This window comes from Haemaphysalis longicornis, unplaced genomic scaffold (assembly GCF_048455015.1).
Source record: "Haemaphysalis longicornis isolate Haplotype H1 unplaced genomic scaffold, Haemaphysalis longicornis Haplotype H1 scaffold_430, whole genome shotgun sequence".
Lineage (NCBI taxonomy): Eukaryota > Metazoa > Arthropoda > Arachnida > Ixodida > Ixodidae > Haemaphysalis > Haemaphysalis longicornis.
The window spans coordinates 86,295-106,106 of NW_027526372.1; the positions used below are offsets into that span (position 1 = coordinate 86,295).

General features: G+C 47.0%; 1 protein-coding gene across 8 annotated transcripts in view; it reads left to right on the forward strand.

Annotated features, from left to right (window-relative positions):
- The window catches only part of LOC144137671 (neutral alpha-glucosidase AB-like), a 54,909-nt gene extending 35,300 nt beyond the window's left edge, over positions 1-19,609 (forward strand). For all 8 annotated transcript variants that reach the window (XM_077669597.1, XM_077669599.1, XM_077669598.1 and 5 more), the window contains 11 exons: positions 313-525; positions 1,438-1,626; positions 2,013-2,109; positions 4,347-4,507; positions 8,408-8,657; positions 11,281-11,357; positions 13,112-13,186; positions 13,682-13,795; positions 14,581-14,693; positions 16,532-16,632; positions 19,377-19,609. In XM_077669597.1, coding sequence (XP_077525723.1) covers positions 313-525; positions 1,438-1,626; positions 2,013-2,109; positions 4,347-4,507; positions 8,408-8,657; positions 11,281-11,357; positions 13,112-13,186; positions 13,682-13,795; positions 14,581-14,693; positions 16,532-16,632; positions 19,377-19,489 — 1,503 coding nt within the window. In that variant the 3' untranslated portion in view covers positions 19,490-19,609. The remainder of the gene's footprint in view (positions 1-312; positions 526-1,437; positions 1,627-2,012; positions 2,110-4,346; positions 4,508-8,407; positions 8,658-11,280; positions 11,358-13,111; positions 13,187-13,681; positions 13,796-14,580; positions 14,694-16,531; positions 16,633-19,376) is intronic.
- Positions 19,610-19,812: the final 203 nt, after the last annotated feature.

Below are 19,812 nucleotides of genomic sequence, written 5' to 3' on the forward strand. Positions count from 1 at the left end.
TTGTTTGAGGCTCTTACTCTTTTTACTCTAAATGACACTTCCGTTGACTCTTCATTCTGTCTGACACCCATTTAACTCTGGCACTCATGTCGCTCTCCTTTTACTCTTTAAATTTTACACCTATTTGATCCTGCTTGGCATTTTTACTCTCTTTTTACACTTTACACTTCTTTACAGAGTGCCTTATCACTTGGGGCTCTGCAAATGTGTCGTATTGGTAGCTGTCGCATCTCAAAACCTCTTCCACAGTGCTGAAGGGTATCCGGTGACGTCTTTTATGCTCTTCTGCGCGTACCCTTCCTTTTCCCCCAGTTCTCGCAGCCCGAGCAGATGATCCGCAACCTGACAGCCAAGGGCCGCCGCATGATCACCATCATCGACCCGCACATCAAGCGGGAGTCCGGCTACCACATCCACTCGGAGGCCACCGACCGCGGCTACTACGTCAAGAACAAGGACGGCGGGGACTTCGAGGGCTGGTGCTGGCCGGGCTCGTCCTCTTACCTGGACTTCGTCAACCCGGAGGTGCGTGCGCACGTGTGTGTTGGGATCATCAGCAGGCAGAGAAGCTCTTGGTTGCGGCAGGGGCACTGCTGAATTCCCGGTGCTTGCAGAGCTTGCCCTGTTTAAAAGGGCCATAAAGACAAAGTACAAGTTTGGCTCGTTAAAAAGGTTCCTTAGTTCGTATCCAGTTTGATCACAAACTTCAAACAATAGAAATTCTAGGAGACACAGGTGAACCTGTGGGGACCCCCGGCCACCTTCAGGCAACATCTCTGACGTCGCGAAATCTTGCTTGTGTGATTGATGGCCGCTGCCGATATAAGGCCACCGCCCAGAAACATGACTAGGCGATTATAGTAATGCCTCTAGTTCCATTTGATCGCATCATATGAATGCTAATGCATAGTTAACACTGATAAGTGTGGTTTTAGTGTTTCCCCATATTACGTCTCTGCAGCCCACATAATGTTACTGTAGTGAGAGATTTAAAAGTTAGATAATGTATCTTGCATTCCTTGTGATAAAAAATTTGAGTAGAGCTGAGTTACCAGAAGCTAGTTCCTCCACATTGAACAAGGTGTTATCTGGTAACTGTGGCCCCATTCAATATGCACTGTTGCAGCGTTTCTGGGGTACGGCAAGTTTGGAGAGCATAATTCAAGGCTAGACGTTTGTGACCCTGCGGGGCCATCAAAAGGCAAGTGTGGAGCAGTGTTTTTGCGAGCAGTACAGGTTTCCGCCTTCGGCCAGGAACGTTATTTCTGATGCAGTGTTGGCATGGGTTGCCGCAGTGGTGCAGATAGCTGTTGTACCCATCTCGCACTTTGCGAGAGGTTGATAGCTTGCCGTGTAGCCTACTGCTGATGCAGCCACACGGTGTCGAGTGTAATTCCTCGGACTTGAAGCGCGTAAGCTCTTTGCCGCCCCCCGCAGGTGCGCCAGTGGTGGGCGAGCAAGTTCATGCTGGACCAGTACAAGGGGTCGACGGAGCACCTGTACACGTGGAACGACATGAACGAGCCCTCGGTGTTCAACGGGCCCGAGGTCACCATGCACAAGGACTGCATGCACACGGGCGGATGGGAGCACCGCGACATCCACAACATGTACGGCATGTTCCTGGTGAGTATCTTTTCTTCTGTCTTGCTTGGTTGTGTGGTGGGGTTTAAAAATGGGAGCGGGTGTCAGGGCAGTCATATAAACACATGAGAGGGAGAAATGTGGAAACGAGCAAACGTGTGAGAACACATGCACAGTGTGAAACTGTGGCACTTGTTTCACAGAGTGGGGTGGGGGCCTTAATTAAGCTCTAAGTGGTGGCAGTTTCGGAATGGAAACTGCGTGGCACGCAATGGGGTGTTTTTAAAGCATGCATGTTAAGCCTGACGCTAAATAAGCCAAGCGTAGGAAACATGCACTGGATTGCTCTAATAGGTTCAGTGGTAAAAAAAAGGAAGGAATAACTGAGTTTATCTTTCAAGATTTCCATTCTCACTTTTCTTTTCCAGCCCATGTCGACTTACATGGGTCACCTGTTGCGTTCTGGCAACCAGCTCAGGCCTTTCATCCTGTCGCGATCGTTCTTCATCGGCTCTCAGCGTTACGGTAAGTAAGGCATGTTTTGCTGACTATTACCCAGAGGCTGGCGTATATGGTAACATTTCATAGACCAGTAGCAGGTGGGGCTCTTTCAAGCGGATCATATGAGGGAAATAAATGTGATTATACGATTATTCAACGAAAAAAAAATCTAATTTATTATATGGGGAAAAACAGTTACTGAGGACAGATGTGTGCTTTTGCACTTCTTGATATTCAGGCCAGATCTTCACTGGGTGCAAAGAACCAATGTATAAGTAGTTGTGCCTTTCCTTGGCCTCTGAAATGTGTTGTCTGCTTCAATCTGGACAACATGAATGTCTGAATGGCTGAATATTTTTTGTCATGGGGATTTTTAACAGTATACAGTATTTTGGTACGGGGGGGGGGGCTCCCCGAATGCAGTGCTGATCAAAGCCTGGGGACTCCTTTGCTACGTTCAGTTGTAAAGTGCAAAGTAATCACTTTTAGTTAACAATACTGGATGTTTGCTTTTATTTTTGCCTGTCTCACCAGAAAAGAAGAGATTGCAAAAAGCAGGAAGTAGCGACTCATCTATTGGGCCAATATGCCTTTAATGGTTCGGTGTCATGTGATGAAACACCGGGAGGTAAGAGAGGTCTAGCATGCAAGGGCGTTTCTAAGCTACAGAACCTTTGCTACAGAACAATGGAAAACCCACGTTTGCCTTGATCCAGCCAGTTGATTTGGAAAAAGTTGTGGAGGATTTGAGGCTGCCTTTTTATAAATCAACTACCCCTCTGTTGAAATGGCAATTATGGGGGAACACGAATCTTTCCAAAATCAAGTCAAACAGCAAATGAACCAACCCAGAAGTGAGCAGACCCACATCGCACCACCTTACCGTACACATGAGGTATTTCTTAATTGGGATGGTTTACTGCAATGCGATTGTACTGTCTGGGGCTTTACTGATACGGGCATTCCATGGCTTTCCCTAGCGTTCCACTACTGTCGTCGTGAGACGGAGCAGTGCATTTTTTGTCTAATTTTTGCACATCTGTACACCCCTCTACAAATCGAAGCTGCTTAGACTGTGCCAGAATGGCACAATTGTATTGACCTTCGCTTCATAACGGAGGGACCCAGGCTTAAGTGCAACCACAGGAACCGTTTAAATTTTGCTTCACTTCACCCATGATCGTCATCATATTCAGAGGAAGTTTGCTTTCCTGCAGTGCGTTTTGGGTTGACCACTCACATCAGTGAGAGACTGAAATCTTCGCTTTAGAACGAAAAAAAAAAAAGGGAGCACAGAAGTACGCGATAATTACCGTATAATGCGGAATATAGGTCGAGGCGGAATATAGGTCGACCCTCTTACCTTGTAGCCAAAAAATGCAAAAAAAAAATAATTAGGTACCAACCATTGTTTTATTGAGACTATAACTTGTTTCGTCTCAGATTACTCATTTAAAACTGTCTGAAGTACCGTCGGACGACTGCTTCTGGCTCGCTGTCGCCCACACAGCAGGTCGTCCTCGGTGCAGTCCAGGGAATTGCTTATGCAGCACTTCTTAAACACTCGCAAGACGATGTCGCCGTGAAGCGAGCGCAAAGCATGGGACACTCGTGTGCAGACAGGAGCGACAGCAAGTCTGTGCAGGCGGTCAGCAAACGTCTTTGGGTATCCATTCGTAGAGACATCGCACGACGCTAGCAGACAAAATTTGCCCCTTTGTACAGCAGCACAAGTGCACAGAGCAGCGCCCATGAAACGAGGCCTTCCGAGCGTTGCATACCGAGAGCTGCCCCTTCGGCTAACCCCAGTACCATAAACTTCTTTTGGTGATACCGAACTGGCGCAAGACGGGCACATCATTGGCCTTGGAAAACCCCCAACTTTTCTTTTAAATGCTGCTGTAAACTGGCACCAAGTGCTTAAACTCATTTTGAGCAAGAAGAAAATAGCACGCACACATTCGCCGACAGCGAGAGAAGCAACAAAACAAAGATGGCGTCGCGTCCGATTGATGGTGGTGGCGATGGTGCCTTTGGGGTTTGGATGGGCTTGATGGGCTGCCCGGTCGCCAGATGACAACTGCCAGTGACTGCAATATAGGTCGAGGGGTGACTTTTCGACAAATTTTTCTGTAAAAAATCTCTACCTATATTCCGCATTATACGGTATCCTGTGCACGATGGGATTTTGTCAGTGCTTTCTTTGTTGGGGCATGTTTGAACCCTGTGCCTCTCTGACTTGGGTGTTCTTGCCTGTGCAGGAGCCGTGTGGACGGGTGACAACGATGCTGACTGGAAGCACCTGCGCATCACGGTGCCCATGCTCCTGTCGCTCAGTGTGACGGGCATCTCCTTCTGTGGTGCCGACGTGGGCGGCTTCTTCAGGAACCCCGACAGCGAGCTCAGCGTCCGCTGGTACCAGGTGGGTTTTCCTCCTCCACTCTCACCTCTCGTGGGGGGAATGACACGCACCATAGTCTTGGCAGTACTTTGATTTCAAAGGCCCATGGGGTGGGCATTTGCCCCCCTCCCCTTGACCACAGGCCCTCCACTGCCTCTACGCAACCTCCAAATGCATTGCGACGAGCCAGGGGGTGTGCAGGAGGGGTTGGAGGTCATTCGGAGAGAGGCCGTTGATGGTGATGGTGGAGAAGGGGGGCAAAGGCCACTTACAAATAGAAATGCCTGTGTCTTGACTACCTCGTGTGAAGGAATTTGAAAAGCTCCTAACCATCCTGAATTTTCTTAAGTGGACATGCGGGTCGAAAAATCGCCATTTTTTCGAAATATGTTTTTTTTTTTTTTAACTTGCATTATCATCTTTGTAAAAGAGTCGAAAGTTGGGCAAGTTGGTATTGACGCATCTTAAAAATCCAACTGTGCGCAAATTAACGAGGACGTGAACACACTGAAGACACCACATGCGCTTGTGGTGTCTTCAGTGTGTTCACGTCCTCGTTAATTCGCGCACAGTTGGATTTTATCATCTTTGACTGTCCTTCTTTCATGGAAAAAAAAAAAAAAAAAGATGAAAGCGAAATACGAACGAGAACTTGGTGAAAATCGCGTCTGAATGACTCGCGGTGAGCCTAGAAATCACGCAATCAAGCCGAATTTCGGCCATCTTTGAGAGTTTTTGCTGCACGGAAGCGTGGCTGGCGGCCATTTCAGTCACTTGAGAGAGGTAGTCAAAGCCTTCTTCTCTCAAACAAACCACTCGCCAGCTTTGTATCTCCGCGTAAAAAATAATTTAAAAAATTCTTCCCGCTTGCTTTGAGAGCTCCAACTGGGTATTTAAATCACGTGACGCAAAATCAGGACCGCCATTGGCTCTCGCCACTTGTCAGCCGCCATCGCCTCCGTCGTTCCGTTTGCTACTTCGCGCTATCTTTTCTATTTCCTTATCGTGTGTTGTTAATCATGAACGGTGAGGAGAAGCATGACTTTAATCGCCGCAAGTCCTGGACTTCACACCCATACAAGGGAAAGTGCAAGCGGCGCAGCATTGCAACAATTACGGCCAACGCCGGCACGGTGAGGCCTAACGTTGACGCGCCTTCAAGCGTTGCGAGCGCGGCTCAACCAGGCGAGGCTGGTTTTATCAGCGACGCTATCAGCTCTGTACGTGCATCGGAGAAGTTGCAGCCTTCCAAGCCGGGGAGACAGCCGGCAACAGGAGCGGTTCAAGCACAGTTATCTGCGAAGTCGACCGTCTGAGTGACCTTGTGAGCGGCGCCATGTGCGCGATGTGCGGGAAGTACGGACTCGTCGTAGTTGAGGTCGCAGACAAGCGGAAGGGCCTCGCATCGGTACTGGAAATCAATTGCAAAAACGTGAAGTGCCCTGCAGGAGTGGCCACTGGTTTATTCTGTCTACTCGTCGCATTGCGCTGCCGCCATCGGCCGCGGAGGCCAGAACCTTCAACTCTGCACTGGAAGTCCCCGTGATAGTTTCGCCTTCATTGTGAAACCAGTACTCGCTGCACACGCGGTTGGCATCGGACACGATCATCTGTCCAGGTTTTGTGCCATTCTTGGTCTACCGAAACCACTGCACCAAAAGACGTTCCACAACATTGCCAAGAAAGTTCATGTTGCGGCCACAAAAGTCTTCTCTGACAACCTTGCTGAAGCAAGGCAAGTAACTGCGTTGTAAACTGGTCAGACTGACGTCAGTGTGATGTTTGATAATACTTGGCAGAAGCAAAGACGCAAGAGCTACAACAGTGTTGGTACAGTAAAACCTCGTTACAAGAGACACTGTTACAAGAGACACTTGGTTATAAGAGACATTTGAATGAAGGTGGTTTGGTTGGTTTTCCTATGTTCGCCATGTTAGCAACATTGCATACAAGAGACCTTGGTTGCAAGAGACACGTTTTTCGGTTCCCTTGAGTGTCTCTTGTAACGAGGTTTTACTGTACTGTCATTTCTCTAGACACTGGTCTTTGCCTAGATTTTGAGGTGCTGTCTAACTACTGTCAAGGAGGTTGCAGCCGCCACCAAAAGCTTGATGAGCAAGAGAAATGTGGCAAGCCTTTCATGCCCCTGTTTGTGAAAAAAATGTCGACTGCTCATCCCATGCCATGGAAACGGAAGCAGCACTGCGCATCTGGCAGAGGACGGTATCGTACAACCTGCAGTTCACTGTAGTGGAGACGGCCACCGCTCTCGCAGTGTTGTGGTTCAACAAGGGCCACACTAGCTTTGAGCAAGTTCACCTATAAGGAATCTTTCCTTCAGAAGAACTGGTCAGACTAAGCAGTGCAAGTGACCAGCGGAGGATCAGGCAGATGTCTGCCAAGCTGACTGCTGAGTCTAGGTCCCATCACTGCAGCCTGGTGAAACGGTCCCGTACCGAGGACTACAGCCGCAAGAACCGTGAGGGTGCAACTTATGCAGCAGGAGCGTTCTAGTTTTATTACCTCAATGTGGGCATTTCAGACTATATCCCCACCAAGTTTCATGTTGTTTGAGCAAGAATTTCTGAATCTGCCAAGGAAATAAACTTTCAGTTGCGTTTTTCTGTTTGTTGTTTTTGTCCGTTTTCTGAGTTTGTGCACACTTATTTTCCCACTTAAAGTTCGTATCACGATGAAATTTTGCACATATGTTCATTATAGCACGTAGAGTGCCGAAATCTTGTTAATTATGCCATTTGTGTCCTTCAATATTTCTGACAGTCATAAAACAAAAATATGCAGAACAAGAAAAGGCACACTACCAGTCATCGTTTTTTCGTGGTGAGGAAAATGAATATACGGCTTTTTCAGGTAGATTTCGGCACTCTGAACCACCTAGGCTATTTTAAAAGTTTCAGGAAAACTTTTTTATAGACAATAGTGTGCACAAAAAAGCCATTTTTCTGCACGTCATGCTGCGTAAAATTTCAACCGGAGCAGATATTTGAAATCTGATTGCATATACATGACAAGAGGAGCTCAATCTGTACAAGCTGCGAAAATTTCAGCCTCCTAACTTCATTAATAAAGAAAAAAGTTGTTTCGAGGAGCATGTCCCCTTAAACCAAGAAATTTATTCGGGTGGAATCAGCTTGAATAATAACGAACACAAAGGAAGAGGGAGATGCACGACACACTGCGATTCAGAGCTACACAACAGAGAAACACAGGAGATAGACGGCACACTACGAGACACGACACCCTCTTCCTTTGTGTTTGTTATTATTCAAGCTGATTCCAATCAAAGATGTACACACCAGAGCCATTCTGCCATAAGTTTAGTTTTTTGTGATTAGTTTTTGCCCTTGTGTTATACTTACTCTTTGATTTGTTGTTAGTATTTATCATTATTTTGTTGTGGGTTATGCAGGTGAAAAACACTGAATTTTCTCACACATGACAATTAAAAAACAAAATTTGTTTTTTTGTTCATTTGTGCGTTTTCTGGCACATATAGTCGACCTGGGTTGCCAAGTCCTGTTATGCTGAGGAAATACTGTTTTGAATCTGGAAGAGTCTCGTTCATGTCTGGTACAGCCTCCCTGGTATCTGGCGGTGTCATACATAACCAAACCAGGCAGCATTTCATATCTGGGAAGGTAATGGGGGGCAGTACCAGTATCCCATTTGAAGATATTTGAGACAGAATGTAGGGCACATTTCATTGATACGCATAGTGTGTGACGTGTAGAGAGCGCTGATCTTCAAGAGCTTAAATGCGTGTCAAAGGTGGAGCATTATCAGCGGGTCCTATTTGAACCAAAATCTAAAAGCGGGGTACTTCAAGAACCTTTAGTAGTCTCAGACACCAGTCCTGGTCCCTGAACGACGTTTCCTGCTTCACCCCCTTTCCTTTACCAGGCGGGTGCATACCAGCCCTTCTTCCGGGCGCACTCGCACATCCACACCAAGAGGAGGGAGCCCTGGAGCTTTGGCCCAGACACCCTGGAGCTGGTGCGGGGGGCCCTGCACCAGCGGTACGCGCTGCTGCCCCTCTGGTACACCCTGTTCTACGAGAACGAGCGCACGGGCGTGCCCCCCATGCGCCCCCTCTGGATGGAGTTCCCCAAGGACCGGCAGGGCTTCGCCACCGACGACCAGCACCTCGTCGGTGAGTAGTGGGCTTGATTCTCTTCTCTCGCTCTCCTCCTCCTCCTCCTCCACGTCCTGTGTAAACTGTCTTTCTGTGCATTTGTGTGGACACGTGTACATTAAGAAACATGGCGATGGGCACCCACTCTTAATACCCGTCCTATTGTAGTGCATGTATGGCCCATGCCAAAACTTTGATGCCTACCGCTCTACACAAAAGGGTGACCATTGCCGTAGTAGTCGTTGACGTCAACACGAAAGGTACCTAAATGGCCGCTGCTGTAAAGCATTGGGTTCGCATGGGATTTGAACCCAGGTCGCCAGAGCACCAGCTAGGTGCGCTTACTGCAGCGCTAACCTCGAACTGTGCCAGTATGCAACAAGAGTGAGCCTGGTGTGTGCACCGTGATGGGTGCACGTGGCGGGTGTAGAACAGGGGCGCACGGAAGAGAGCTCTGACTGTTGGGGCGTTGTAACTTTAAGTGCAGTTAGTGGCAATTGTCGGTCTGAGCAACTTGCATCACAAGGTTGAGAAACGAACGCAAGAATAAAAAAAGAAGCAAACACAATGTAGCAGTAACTAGTCTTTTATAAGGGCAGGGCTTTCACTTTCAAGGCATAGTAGCCGATAAAAGTGCCACCAAAATTTTTTTATATACCTTCTAGTGCTGTTTAATTGCGCCACAGTTGTACAAGTGAGGCGGGTTAGAGCACCTAAGCGATTAGGCTGTCCTAAACACAGTCTGTCCTAAGCAATTAGGTGAGGGGTCTTCCCTGTAGCCACTTGGACACTCAGATGGCAATACAGTTAAACCTCGATGTAACGAACTTCAATGTAACGAAACCCTCGATGTAACGAACCACGGAATTTTTTGTAACTTCAAGTGTATGCACACCATGTATTTCACCCTCTGTGTAACGAAGTCCCGTTTGCCGGAATTTCAATGTAACGAAGTTTCATGGAGAATGAGGCACGATATTTAAGTTGAAGTAGATTTTGGAAGACGCAAGCGCCGAAATGGGGTCCCAATAAAACGCGAACGGCGACACGGGTCGCCCAATGCCGCGGATGCAGCCAGCCACGGAGTCTTTGATTAAGTCCCTTGCCTACAAACGGCATGGCGTGCATACACGGCTGGCGCACTGTTTCTGTCGGAGCTTAATCGTCTACGGCTTAATCGGCATCAGCGTGAACCGCACGCAGCGTTTTCTCCCTGCAAAAACGCAAAACGCGCCCCGCAAGCCACAGGCGCGCTGACGCAGCCGCGGAGACCACCCGCGCGATGCGGGTAGCTCCAGCGACCGCTTCTAACCTCTCGCTGAAACGCAACTCGAGGGGCATATGAGAGGGGCGTGCGAGAAAAAAAGCGGATAACGTGGGCGAAATTTTCATTGTAAAACGTGACACGCGCCGCTTACGAAAGCGCCCATCAAATATCCTCCGCGGTGGTAAGCCTAATCGCCACTGGCGTTGCCGCCGCCGCCGCAAGCCGCCGCTTTGCACTTCGTTCGAGTTCGCTCATGCTTGTTGGGTTTCGTCGTCCCAGCAAGCATTTGTGAATCTTTATAAGCTTTGCACGCGCGGTTTTTTTTTTTTTTTTTCACACCGGCGTTTGCGATTGCGTGCCGGCGGCGGGAAGTGACTCGCGCTGCGCGCAGCAGTAGCGCTCGGGGATGCCGGCTGGCTAGACGATAAGGCCGCCGCGAAGGATATTTGATGGGCGCTCTCGTAAGCGGCGCGTATGACGTTTTACAGTGAAAATTTCGCCCACGTTATCCGCTTTTTTTCTCGCATACCCCTCTCGTTTGCCCCTCGAGTTCCGTTTCAGCGAGCGGTTAGAATCGGTCGCTGGAGCTACCCGCATCGCGCGGGTGGACTCCGCGGCTGCGTCAGCGCGCCTGTGGCTTGCGGGGCGCGTTTTTTCGGGAAGAAAACGCCCCATGCGGATCACGCTGATGCCCGCGTAGACGATTAAGCACCGATAGAAACAGAAACAGTGCGCCGGCCGTGTATGCGCGCCACGTTTTCTTTTTCAGGAAACGCTTCACGGGATGAACACTTCATTATAACCGCGAATTTCAATGTAGCGAAATTTCAATGTAACGAAGTAAATTACGAATTTTACCGACTTCGTTACATCGAGGTTTAACTGTACTCATAGGTCCACAATGTATACCTGCGCAAGGATTTGGTGATGATTGGTAACGTGCACTTTTTGACACCTACCCAAGCAGGGATTGGACAATCACTCTGGATTCATTACAACATATATGCATGCGTATGTGTGTGTGTGTAGAGGGTGATGATGTCCTCCTGCTGCTACTGCCGATGTTTTGATGTGTGCTTGTCATCTTCATCCATAAATCAGTTGCGCATAGTCAAAGAAAAAGGTACACCCTGTACGTGTTTCAATGGACGTGTGTGCAAGTCATTTTCTGTAAGAAACCTGCGCTACCAAATTGCTTTTTCGCCCACTATGGCTGCCGTTGCATGTGTTGGTTATTTTCCACCGTTTGGTGTGCAGTGTTGACCATGCTGGTAGTGTCTGCATGCAATTTGCACTGATTGGATTAGTCGTCTGCTTTGTAAAAGTGATGAGCTTTGAAGCAGAAGCGCTGCCGTTTCGTGCATTGTCCCCTAGGAAACTGCCTGCTGGTCCATCCCGTTGTCGAGGCCGGAGCGACCAGCGTGAGCGTCTACTTCCCCGGCGAAAATGAGGTGAGCGGCAGTTTTCGCCACCTTGTTAATAAGGCATTACGAGAGCATTCAGGTGGGAACATTTACTGAGATGAGATCAAGCGCCGTATGTAACTCGCATGCAGTAACCGATCCTGATTTTATCAAATTAACCGAGTAAAGCGGAGTGGAAGTTATACCTGTGCTACATGAACATTTTTTTGAAAGGCATTGGAGTCGAATGGCTTTGGAAATTTGAAATGCCATTCGAAATGGAAGGAGTTCCGCCGATCTTCACGACAATTCTCAAAGGCAGTTGAAAGTTTCCGCATTCATCTGCCATGTTTTGACGCCCCGCTGCTACCCAGCTTCGTTCTCATGACGTGGCAAGAAAATTTTTGTCAGGCCAAAAAACAGCTTCGTGAGTGATGAAATTGATTATGATCTACATACATGAGCACAACATGTGGAAAATAGGCAGTATTTTTTTTTTCTTTTTTGCACCGCTTGTGTTGAGAGTACCAAGTGACTTTGTAATCATAGACTAAGTGATAGTGAACAAAAACGAAAAAAAAAAAAAATAAAAGATTGAGCATGTGCTCCTTAAAAACCCAGTTTTAGTCGTAAATAAGTATTTCTGTAAATACGGCATGCAGAAACTCTGTGCAAGTACAAATGTTCGCGTTTCAAATGCCTTTGAGATTCTCAAAAGTTGGTTGTCATGCTCCTTTTACTCAAATGGTATTTCAACCAAATGCCTTTGAAAAACGTCATGTGGCAGCTTAGAGGTGTCATTTGAGTCAAATGACATTGGAATCAAGGACCTTTGAAACACTCATGTAGCACAAGTTTGAGACTGCCAACATCGGTGTTTGAATTGTTTTCAGTCCAGCACCTACAGTACCAGGGAAGTGTGTCATGTTTACTCACATCTCGGTTGCAAGGCTTTTTAGTGACGCACAGTGAATGTCGCGTTGCGTAAATTGCAGAAGATTTGTTTTTGTGGTATTTTGTAAGTTGGCTTGATTAAGGTGTGGTCAAACGTTGTAAATAATACCTGCTGTGGTGGCACAGTCGGGAGGGATTCTGTCTTGCCAAGAATGAAATTATGGATTGAATTTCAGGATTGCTGACGGAAGCAAAGTGCAACCTAATCTTGTGTGCCGCATTTGCTTCTCAATAAAAGTGCCCAAGTGGTCCGAACCGATATTTTAACTTTTCCGCATCCCACCTTAGTCCGGTTTTTGTGCTGTGAACACGAAATTCGAGAGTTGTTTCTGTGGACTTTATAAGAATGATATTTCTCGTGATGGGATTATGAGATTATGTTCTTGTATGATTGGTTGGGCATAATCTTGTACTTACCTGTATAGCTTCATTTTTCTTTTGCTCGGAAAGTTGGTCGCCTTGGCGTAAGGGAAGAATTGAATCCAATGTTGGCAGTGAACAGTTTTTATTGGTGCACGTGTAGTCTGCAGTTAGTCCTGTTCGATTTTGGTTGCTCGGAAGTAACCAGTGTGGTTAATACACCTGCAAGAGTCATTTTTATAAACAATAACTTACTTTCTTCTGTGTTTGGGTAAGAGATTTACTAGTCACCACCTGATTTTCAGTGTTGAAGGCACATGGAGTGTGTGATTTCAAGCACGTTGCTTGAGCGTTTTTCATTTCTTGTTGGGCCCTGGTAGTCAGAAATGATCTCATCTTCAGTAATGCATTGTGGTGGCAAATTTGAGCATGCCAGAGCAGGATGCAAGTGGTTTGGTATTGTTACATTGCTCCCGTTTTGCTGCCAGATCTGGTACGACGTTGAAACCTGGGACAAGTTTGAAGGCCTGAGCACCGTTTCCATTCCTGTCACTCTCAGCAAGGTACAGTCCCTTACAGTTTTCTACCTTTTGCGTAGACTTTTCGTGAGAGTGTCTCTTTAATTGTTAAAACGTGCACGTTTCTACTTCTTTTTTTTTTTTTGCAAAGAACTCGGAAGAACATACCAGGGTTTACTTTTGTTTCTTTTTTGGCTTTGTATAACAATTCGGTGAGAGATTGTTTGTTGCGATTGTGTAATTGAAATTGAGTGACCCTTCCGTTTGCATCTCTCTCTCTCTCTCTCTCTCTCTCTCTCTCTCTCTCTCTCTCTCTCTCTCTCTCTCTCTCTCTCTCTCTCTCTCTCTCTCTCTCTCTCTCTCTCTCTCTCTCTCTTTTTGAAAGATGTATCAGCTACCTGTCACACCACATCGCTCTGCATGCAATAATTTAGTTAGCATAGAGGTAGGGAACAGATGGTTCGTTGTCCCCACATTTGACACCAGTTCGAAGGAAATTTATAAACATTTTTTTCCGTCCCTGCGTTCCCTCTCTCTCAGATCCCGGTGTTCCAGAGAGGCGGCACCATCATCCCGAAGAAGGAGCGCATCCGTCGGTGTTCTGCACTGACCAGGGATGACCCGTACACGCTTCAAGTGGCACTCTGCAAGGAGGCAAGTTGGCAGTTGTCCTGTTCGTTTGTTCATTCATTCACTCACTCGCAAACTTGTTTACACTCATTCATCCGCACATTCATTTATATTTTGTGAGAGGTCGTGCCTCCCACATGAAGAAGCAAGATCGTGGTATGAGCGTGGTTTATGTGCTGTGCACTGGATTGATGCTTCAGCACTGTTTTTTTGAGGAGTAGGCTTCACTGCCGTTTACTTGGAAACATCATAAGGTTGCTAAAGGTCACACAAACACATTTATGCATTTACCTTCTGCGAGGAGCAGTACATGTGATCTCTTTGACAATGTTGTAAATGTTTGAGAAGACTGCCAGCCAAACAGTGCCCTCGCATTGTCCACAGATTTCATTGCTGCTTTTATACGCACTTATTGCAGATTATTTTACCCAGATAAAGCTACGACAAAGAAATCTGCGTGAAAAAATTCTGAATCACATGTAGTCCAAGTGTTGATGTGTTGTGTGAAAGCAATTCCCTGAATTGTAGTGTGCCCAAAATGTTTTGTGATTAGAGAGGGGAGTTTTTATTCCCCCACTTTTCTCGCAACGAAAAGAAACTTGTTCTATCCGCACTTGTCTTCTTGTGACTGTCGACAGCACAGAACATTCTTTCTCCTACGCAATCCGAAACAGTGGTACAGTTAAGCAACGGATAGCAGACGCAACTTTTGCAATGAAACGGTGAATGTGACTTCGGAATTGACCATAATAAAATGTGTGAACCAACCTTTGAAACACTTAACATGTTTTTTTTTTCTCCATGTTCAGGGCAAATCAGCAGAAGGAACTCTGTATGTCGACGATGGCTCCAGCTTCAACTACAAGAGGGGAGACCTACTCTACCTAAAGTTCCGTTTTGCTGACAACACGTTAACATCTGAGTGAGTACTCTTGGGAGCTGAGCCAAAGTAATTTCATGGGTTCGATTCCGGCTATGGTGGTTGCTTTGCAGATGGATGCGATAAGCAAAAACGCCTGTGTGTCGACATTTTGGTGCACGTTAAAAATCCCCAGGCAGCCAGAATTAACCCGGAGCCCTCCACTACAATATGCCTCATAGCCCAAGTGCAGCCTTGGTGTACTAAACCCCTAGAATTTGAAAATTTTGAAGCTTTTTAGAGATTGCTTGTTTTATGCTTGTTCGAATGTGTTTTCTTTTATAGCAACAAATGTGTGGTAAAACCTATTCTGGTGTATCCTGCTGGAAAATGAATGTTTGAATTAAGCAAGCATTCTGAATGCTTGAAAATTGTAATGAGTACTTCTGGGTTATGTCCCCTTTAACATTCTGGAAATGACCCAGAATCTAGAGCCGAATGTTCTGAGCCTGCTGCCTGTGATAATGGAACATCACTGATGACATTGCGATTTAACCTGCGTCTGTTTTTGTTGACGGTAGCAGGCCTTGTGTTGTTTCTGGAACGGTTTATCTGGGTAGAATGCAACACTTGGAAGAAAAAAAAAAATCTACAGCGCGATTTATTTACGAGAAATAGATTTTAAAAATTATTGTCAAGCACAGAGTTGTGAACTGCTGCTGACACCAAGTTCAGGACTGGCTCGTATACCAGTGGGCACTTGGTAAACCAAGGTAGATAGAGACGGGAAAAGCGAGGAGAGTAATACCCCTGTCAAACGTGCCCATTTAAGTGCACTTTTACGGAGTGCACTCGGCTGAAATGTCATTCGGGAGTAGCTACACGGCAAGTGTGAATGACACTTTCCAAGGAACGCACTTTAACCTGAATGTGTTTCCAAAACACAGTTTACCCGGGCAGGGTCGCCAAGCGAGTTCTCTCTTCAGCAAAGGTCTTGAAATCAGGAAACACAACATGTAATAGCGGCCGTCTAGATGAATATATGTAAGGTTAAAAGTTAATTATTGATATATTGTTGATTTATTTTCTCAAATAGTGAAGCAGCGACGAAAAGCGAGAAAATACTTACTCGCCCAACGATGTGCCAGCGCTGCCTGGTGGCTTGTTGCTCCATGGCGGCCGTTCTCTGAGGCGTTCGCGTAGGTGGTGTGCTGCGTTTGTGTTCGTGCTCCAATTTCAGGCTTTTCTGTTATAACCCACACTGTCCTATAATTTTACCCCAATGATAGCGATTCGCTGTGTAGCGAATAAATGCGAAGATATGACCGCCGGAAGATATGACCATCTTTTTTTGTGGCCATGTGAAAGGTACCGATTGGTGTTGAACCATGCAAGCACAACGAAACAAGTACATCGTTTCTAACCTGATAAAGGGGTGGAATTTTAAGTAATATTGTGAAATATTTACGCCAGCTATTATTTCTGACATCACTGCCAAGGGGACTGTTTCGTCATTTAGCAGCGCTCAGCCAAAGTGTCATTCAGGAAACCCAAGTGCACTCGGCGTAAGTGCACTTAAATAGGCACGTTTGACAGTGGTATAAGTGAGGAGCTCGTGTGTCTGTGATATCCTAATGCCTGTGTTCCTCTTGCTTTCAAGGGCACCGGTTTCGTGCAAACGTTAGAGCAAGCTTGATTAAAGAGATCGTTTCTATGATCTGTGGGAGTGTGTGTGTCATTAAGGGTTGTACAGACAACCACTGTCTCAACTCGGGAAAGGGCGTTCAGTGCTTGTAAAGAGTATGTAGTGCTCTTTGAACTTCTCGTCAATGGTGTCTTCGTCACTGTCAGTGGTTCTGGGCTTGTGGGAGTTGAATAACCGCAGTTATCGTTCATCCCAGGATCCTGAACGGCCCGGGCAAGTTCAAGACAAAGGCGTGGGTGGAGCGTGTGGTCATAGCTGGCTATCCCACACGGCCTACGGACGTCCAGCTCAAGACTAGTAAGGCTCCCGCTTCGCACTCCTCTGGTTCTTAGACGTGCTTCTTGCTTTTCGAAGTTGTACTGCACCAGCGGTACAGCCTGCATTGTAATCTTCAGCTTCATTTGGGCACTGTCTTATCATCAGCTGCCTACAAAGTTAGGCTGAAAGAGAGTTGGCAAAAAAAAAAAAAAAAAAGTTAACGGAGCAGTTTTGAAAATTCCATCATATTTTGATCTGAATTTAGTGAATTTACAGTGTACGTGTATACTATGGAACAAGTTAAGAACGGCACCAGCTCATGTACGGTATCACTCCACCTAAGTGACGGACCCGGATGTCAACGGGCGCGCGCGTTTTGAAAGGAGACTGCCACGAATGCATGATAGCGTCTGCCTTTTCTCACGTAGTTTGTTTGCCGTCGCTGCAGTAGTTTATAAGCATATTAGGTCCAAAAAGATACAAAAACGCCTCGTGCCATGTTCAAAATATTCCCAGTAACGCGCTACTTGTGCTGCGCGGAGTGACATCCGGCTGCGGTGATGAGGCACAGCGGCAACTTCGGTGCCGTTCTTAAGTTGTAACCGAGTATAGAATTGGTGTGTGCAGGGGTGTGTTTGGCAAGCACTCCCGAGTAATGAACCTCTTACCAAGTAATGAACGTCTGTTAGGTAATGAACAGGTTACCTCTGTCACTGAAGAGAAACGCAAACAGCCAATGCGTACTCCCAATGATGGCTTGTGGGCCGAAACTTGGCCCTTTACTGAACACCTTGAAGGACAGTTGACATCGGCCCAACAAGCCGTGCATAAGAGTGGTTAGGGTCGTGCTCAGGGATAGGCAACGAGCATGTTGAATTGGGGAACAAACTCTGGTTTGTTCATAGATCGAAATCATAGGTCCAGTAAAGATCAGATTAGATAACACTTTGTTGTTGCCCTGGGTGGGACCGTTATCAGGTCGACTTCAGTGTCCTGGTGGTGGCAGGATTCGTAAAGAAGGGAACGAAATGGACTTCGGCTGGCCATGTAGTGAGATGGAATGACCATCAGGTTAAGAGTGGTTAATGTGAGTTGTGGGACTAGGTGTAGGTTGAGGCTGATAACTGAATTTAAGGATGGGATAAGGAAATTCGGTAGCATACTATACAGTGTAGACCATTTATAACGTAACCGCTTATAGTGCGGGACCGGATATAACGCAGGTTTTTGCGACCACCGGTTTGCCTCCCATAGAACTCAATGCATAAGCATACCGCTTAAGATGCGGTTGGCCGAAGCACAATACCGTTTATAGTGCGGTTTTTCGGCGGGTCTGCTGATCGACCGGCGCAGCTGAGGCATCGTTTTAGGGTAGCAAAAGAAAAAAGAAAGGGTGAAATCGGCCATCTGACGCAGCGTGCACCCCTTGCCCTCCTCTAACGTAGACACCCAAAGAAAAAAAATAGGCACCCTCTAGTTCGTGCGTACCTGATAACCACAACTGACCTTGTTTGAATCTCGGAAGATAGCGAGTCTCCCCATCCGCGCGCGGCAAGTTGATTTTATTAATTGTGAACCGCATGGCCCGTTTTCGCGCACGAATCGTGCACATCAGCGTTGTGCGTGAGTTTTTTTTTTCGTGCTCGTGTCGACGATTCCGCGCTCGCGGTGGCTTCTTCGCGTGGCAGTGGGAGGAGCCTGACGACTTGCACCAATGGGGAGACGCGTACCTAATGGCGGGAGATTCGAAGCGCTCCGAGCCGGCTAGCCGCGCCAGAGATGTTTAGGCTTACCACCGCGGTATTTTTTGATGGGCGCTTTCACAAGCAGCGGGGATGGCAGTTTATATTCCACTTTTTGCCCACATTATTAGCGCTTTTCTTGCATGAGCATCTTCGCTTGCGCCCCGTGCGGCATTTCAGCGAGCGGTTAGAAGCGGTCGCTGGAACTTGCTGGAACTGCCTGCACCGCTTCACGGCCAGTGCCGACGCCATGTTGCCGCCTTTTACCGCGCCGCCCACACCACGGCAGTTGTATCCGCGCTGGCGTGCACTGCACGTTTTCGCGATACCAAATCTACCACGCGGTTCACGCTTTAGAACGTTGTTGCTGATAAGCCACCGCTCTTTCCCTTTCCGAACATTCGAGCCGCGCGAAGCCGAGGATTTCCGTTGCGCTGATAAGCAGCCGCCTTCGGCATCGTGAACACAAGGTGGGTTAAAAAAAAAAACCCCGCTGGCGTTCTTATCACGTCTTGCGGCATATGTTCATAGACGCTAAAAACGCAGCCATGGTCTCAAAACAAACACAACGGAAGTTAAAGCCGCGCTCGCCGTTTGTGAGACTGCGTTTTTGCCCAGCAGCAGCGGCTGATGTTAAAAATAACACGAAATATGGACCGTGCCTTCGTTTTTAAGTGCTGTGCGTTTGAGTGATGATAAATATAGGTTGACTTGAGAGATAGGTGGCGATGTGGTTGAATTCGCGCGTGTTTTGGTTATAGTGCGGTACCGCTTATAGTGCGGATTTTAGCGGCTCCCGCGACATACGTTATAAGCGGTCTACACTGTAGATTCAAACAGGGCAGGATAGGGGCAGTTGGAAGTCGATAGAAGCAGCCTTCATATAGACTGATGATGATGATAATTGTTTCTTTCCTTGTACTTTTTGTAAACGTATGGTGCTCTTCATGGAAGTGTTAAGCTGCTAAGATACATATATGCCTCAAAATCGCATTTTAACATCACTTTTTCTTTTCTTTTCTTTTTCCCCCCCTCCCCTAGGCAAAGGAGTGGAGAGCTTGCGGTTCACCTACGACGAGAAGAAGCAGCTCCTACGAGTGCGCAAGCCAGGTGTGAACATCGGCGAACAATGGACGCTTCACGTCGTCTCTTAGCCTTCTCGTCTGTGTGTGGTGTGTGTGCAGTGGGGGGTGAACAGGCCGCTCCATTCTTATTCACGAAACGGCACGTTGTTCCAGAAAAGACTGTTTACTCCCTTTTCTGTTTAATGACAAGAAAGAAAAAAATTATTTTCCGGGTGCGTTTACTCTGTGCGAGTATTAACATTTAAGCATTGTACGCCACCATCTCTTTTCACGCGTATCTTTTTTTAGAAGAATAATTAAGTTTTTTAAGGGGGATGGGCGCGTGATGGTTTATAACAAGCGGTCGGCCCATGATGTAAATAAGCGCGGCCTTGTTTCGGGAGACTTTTACT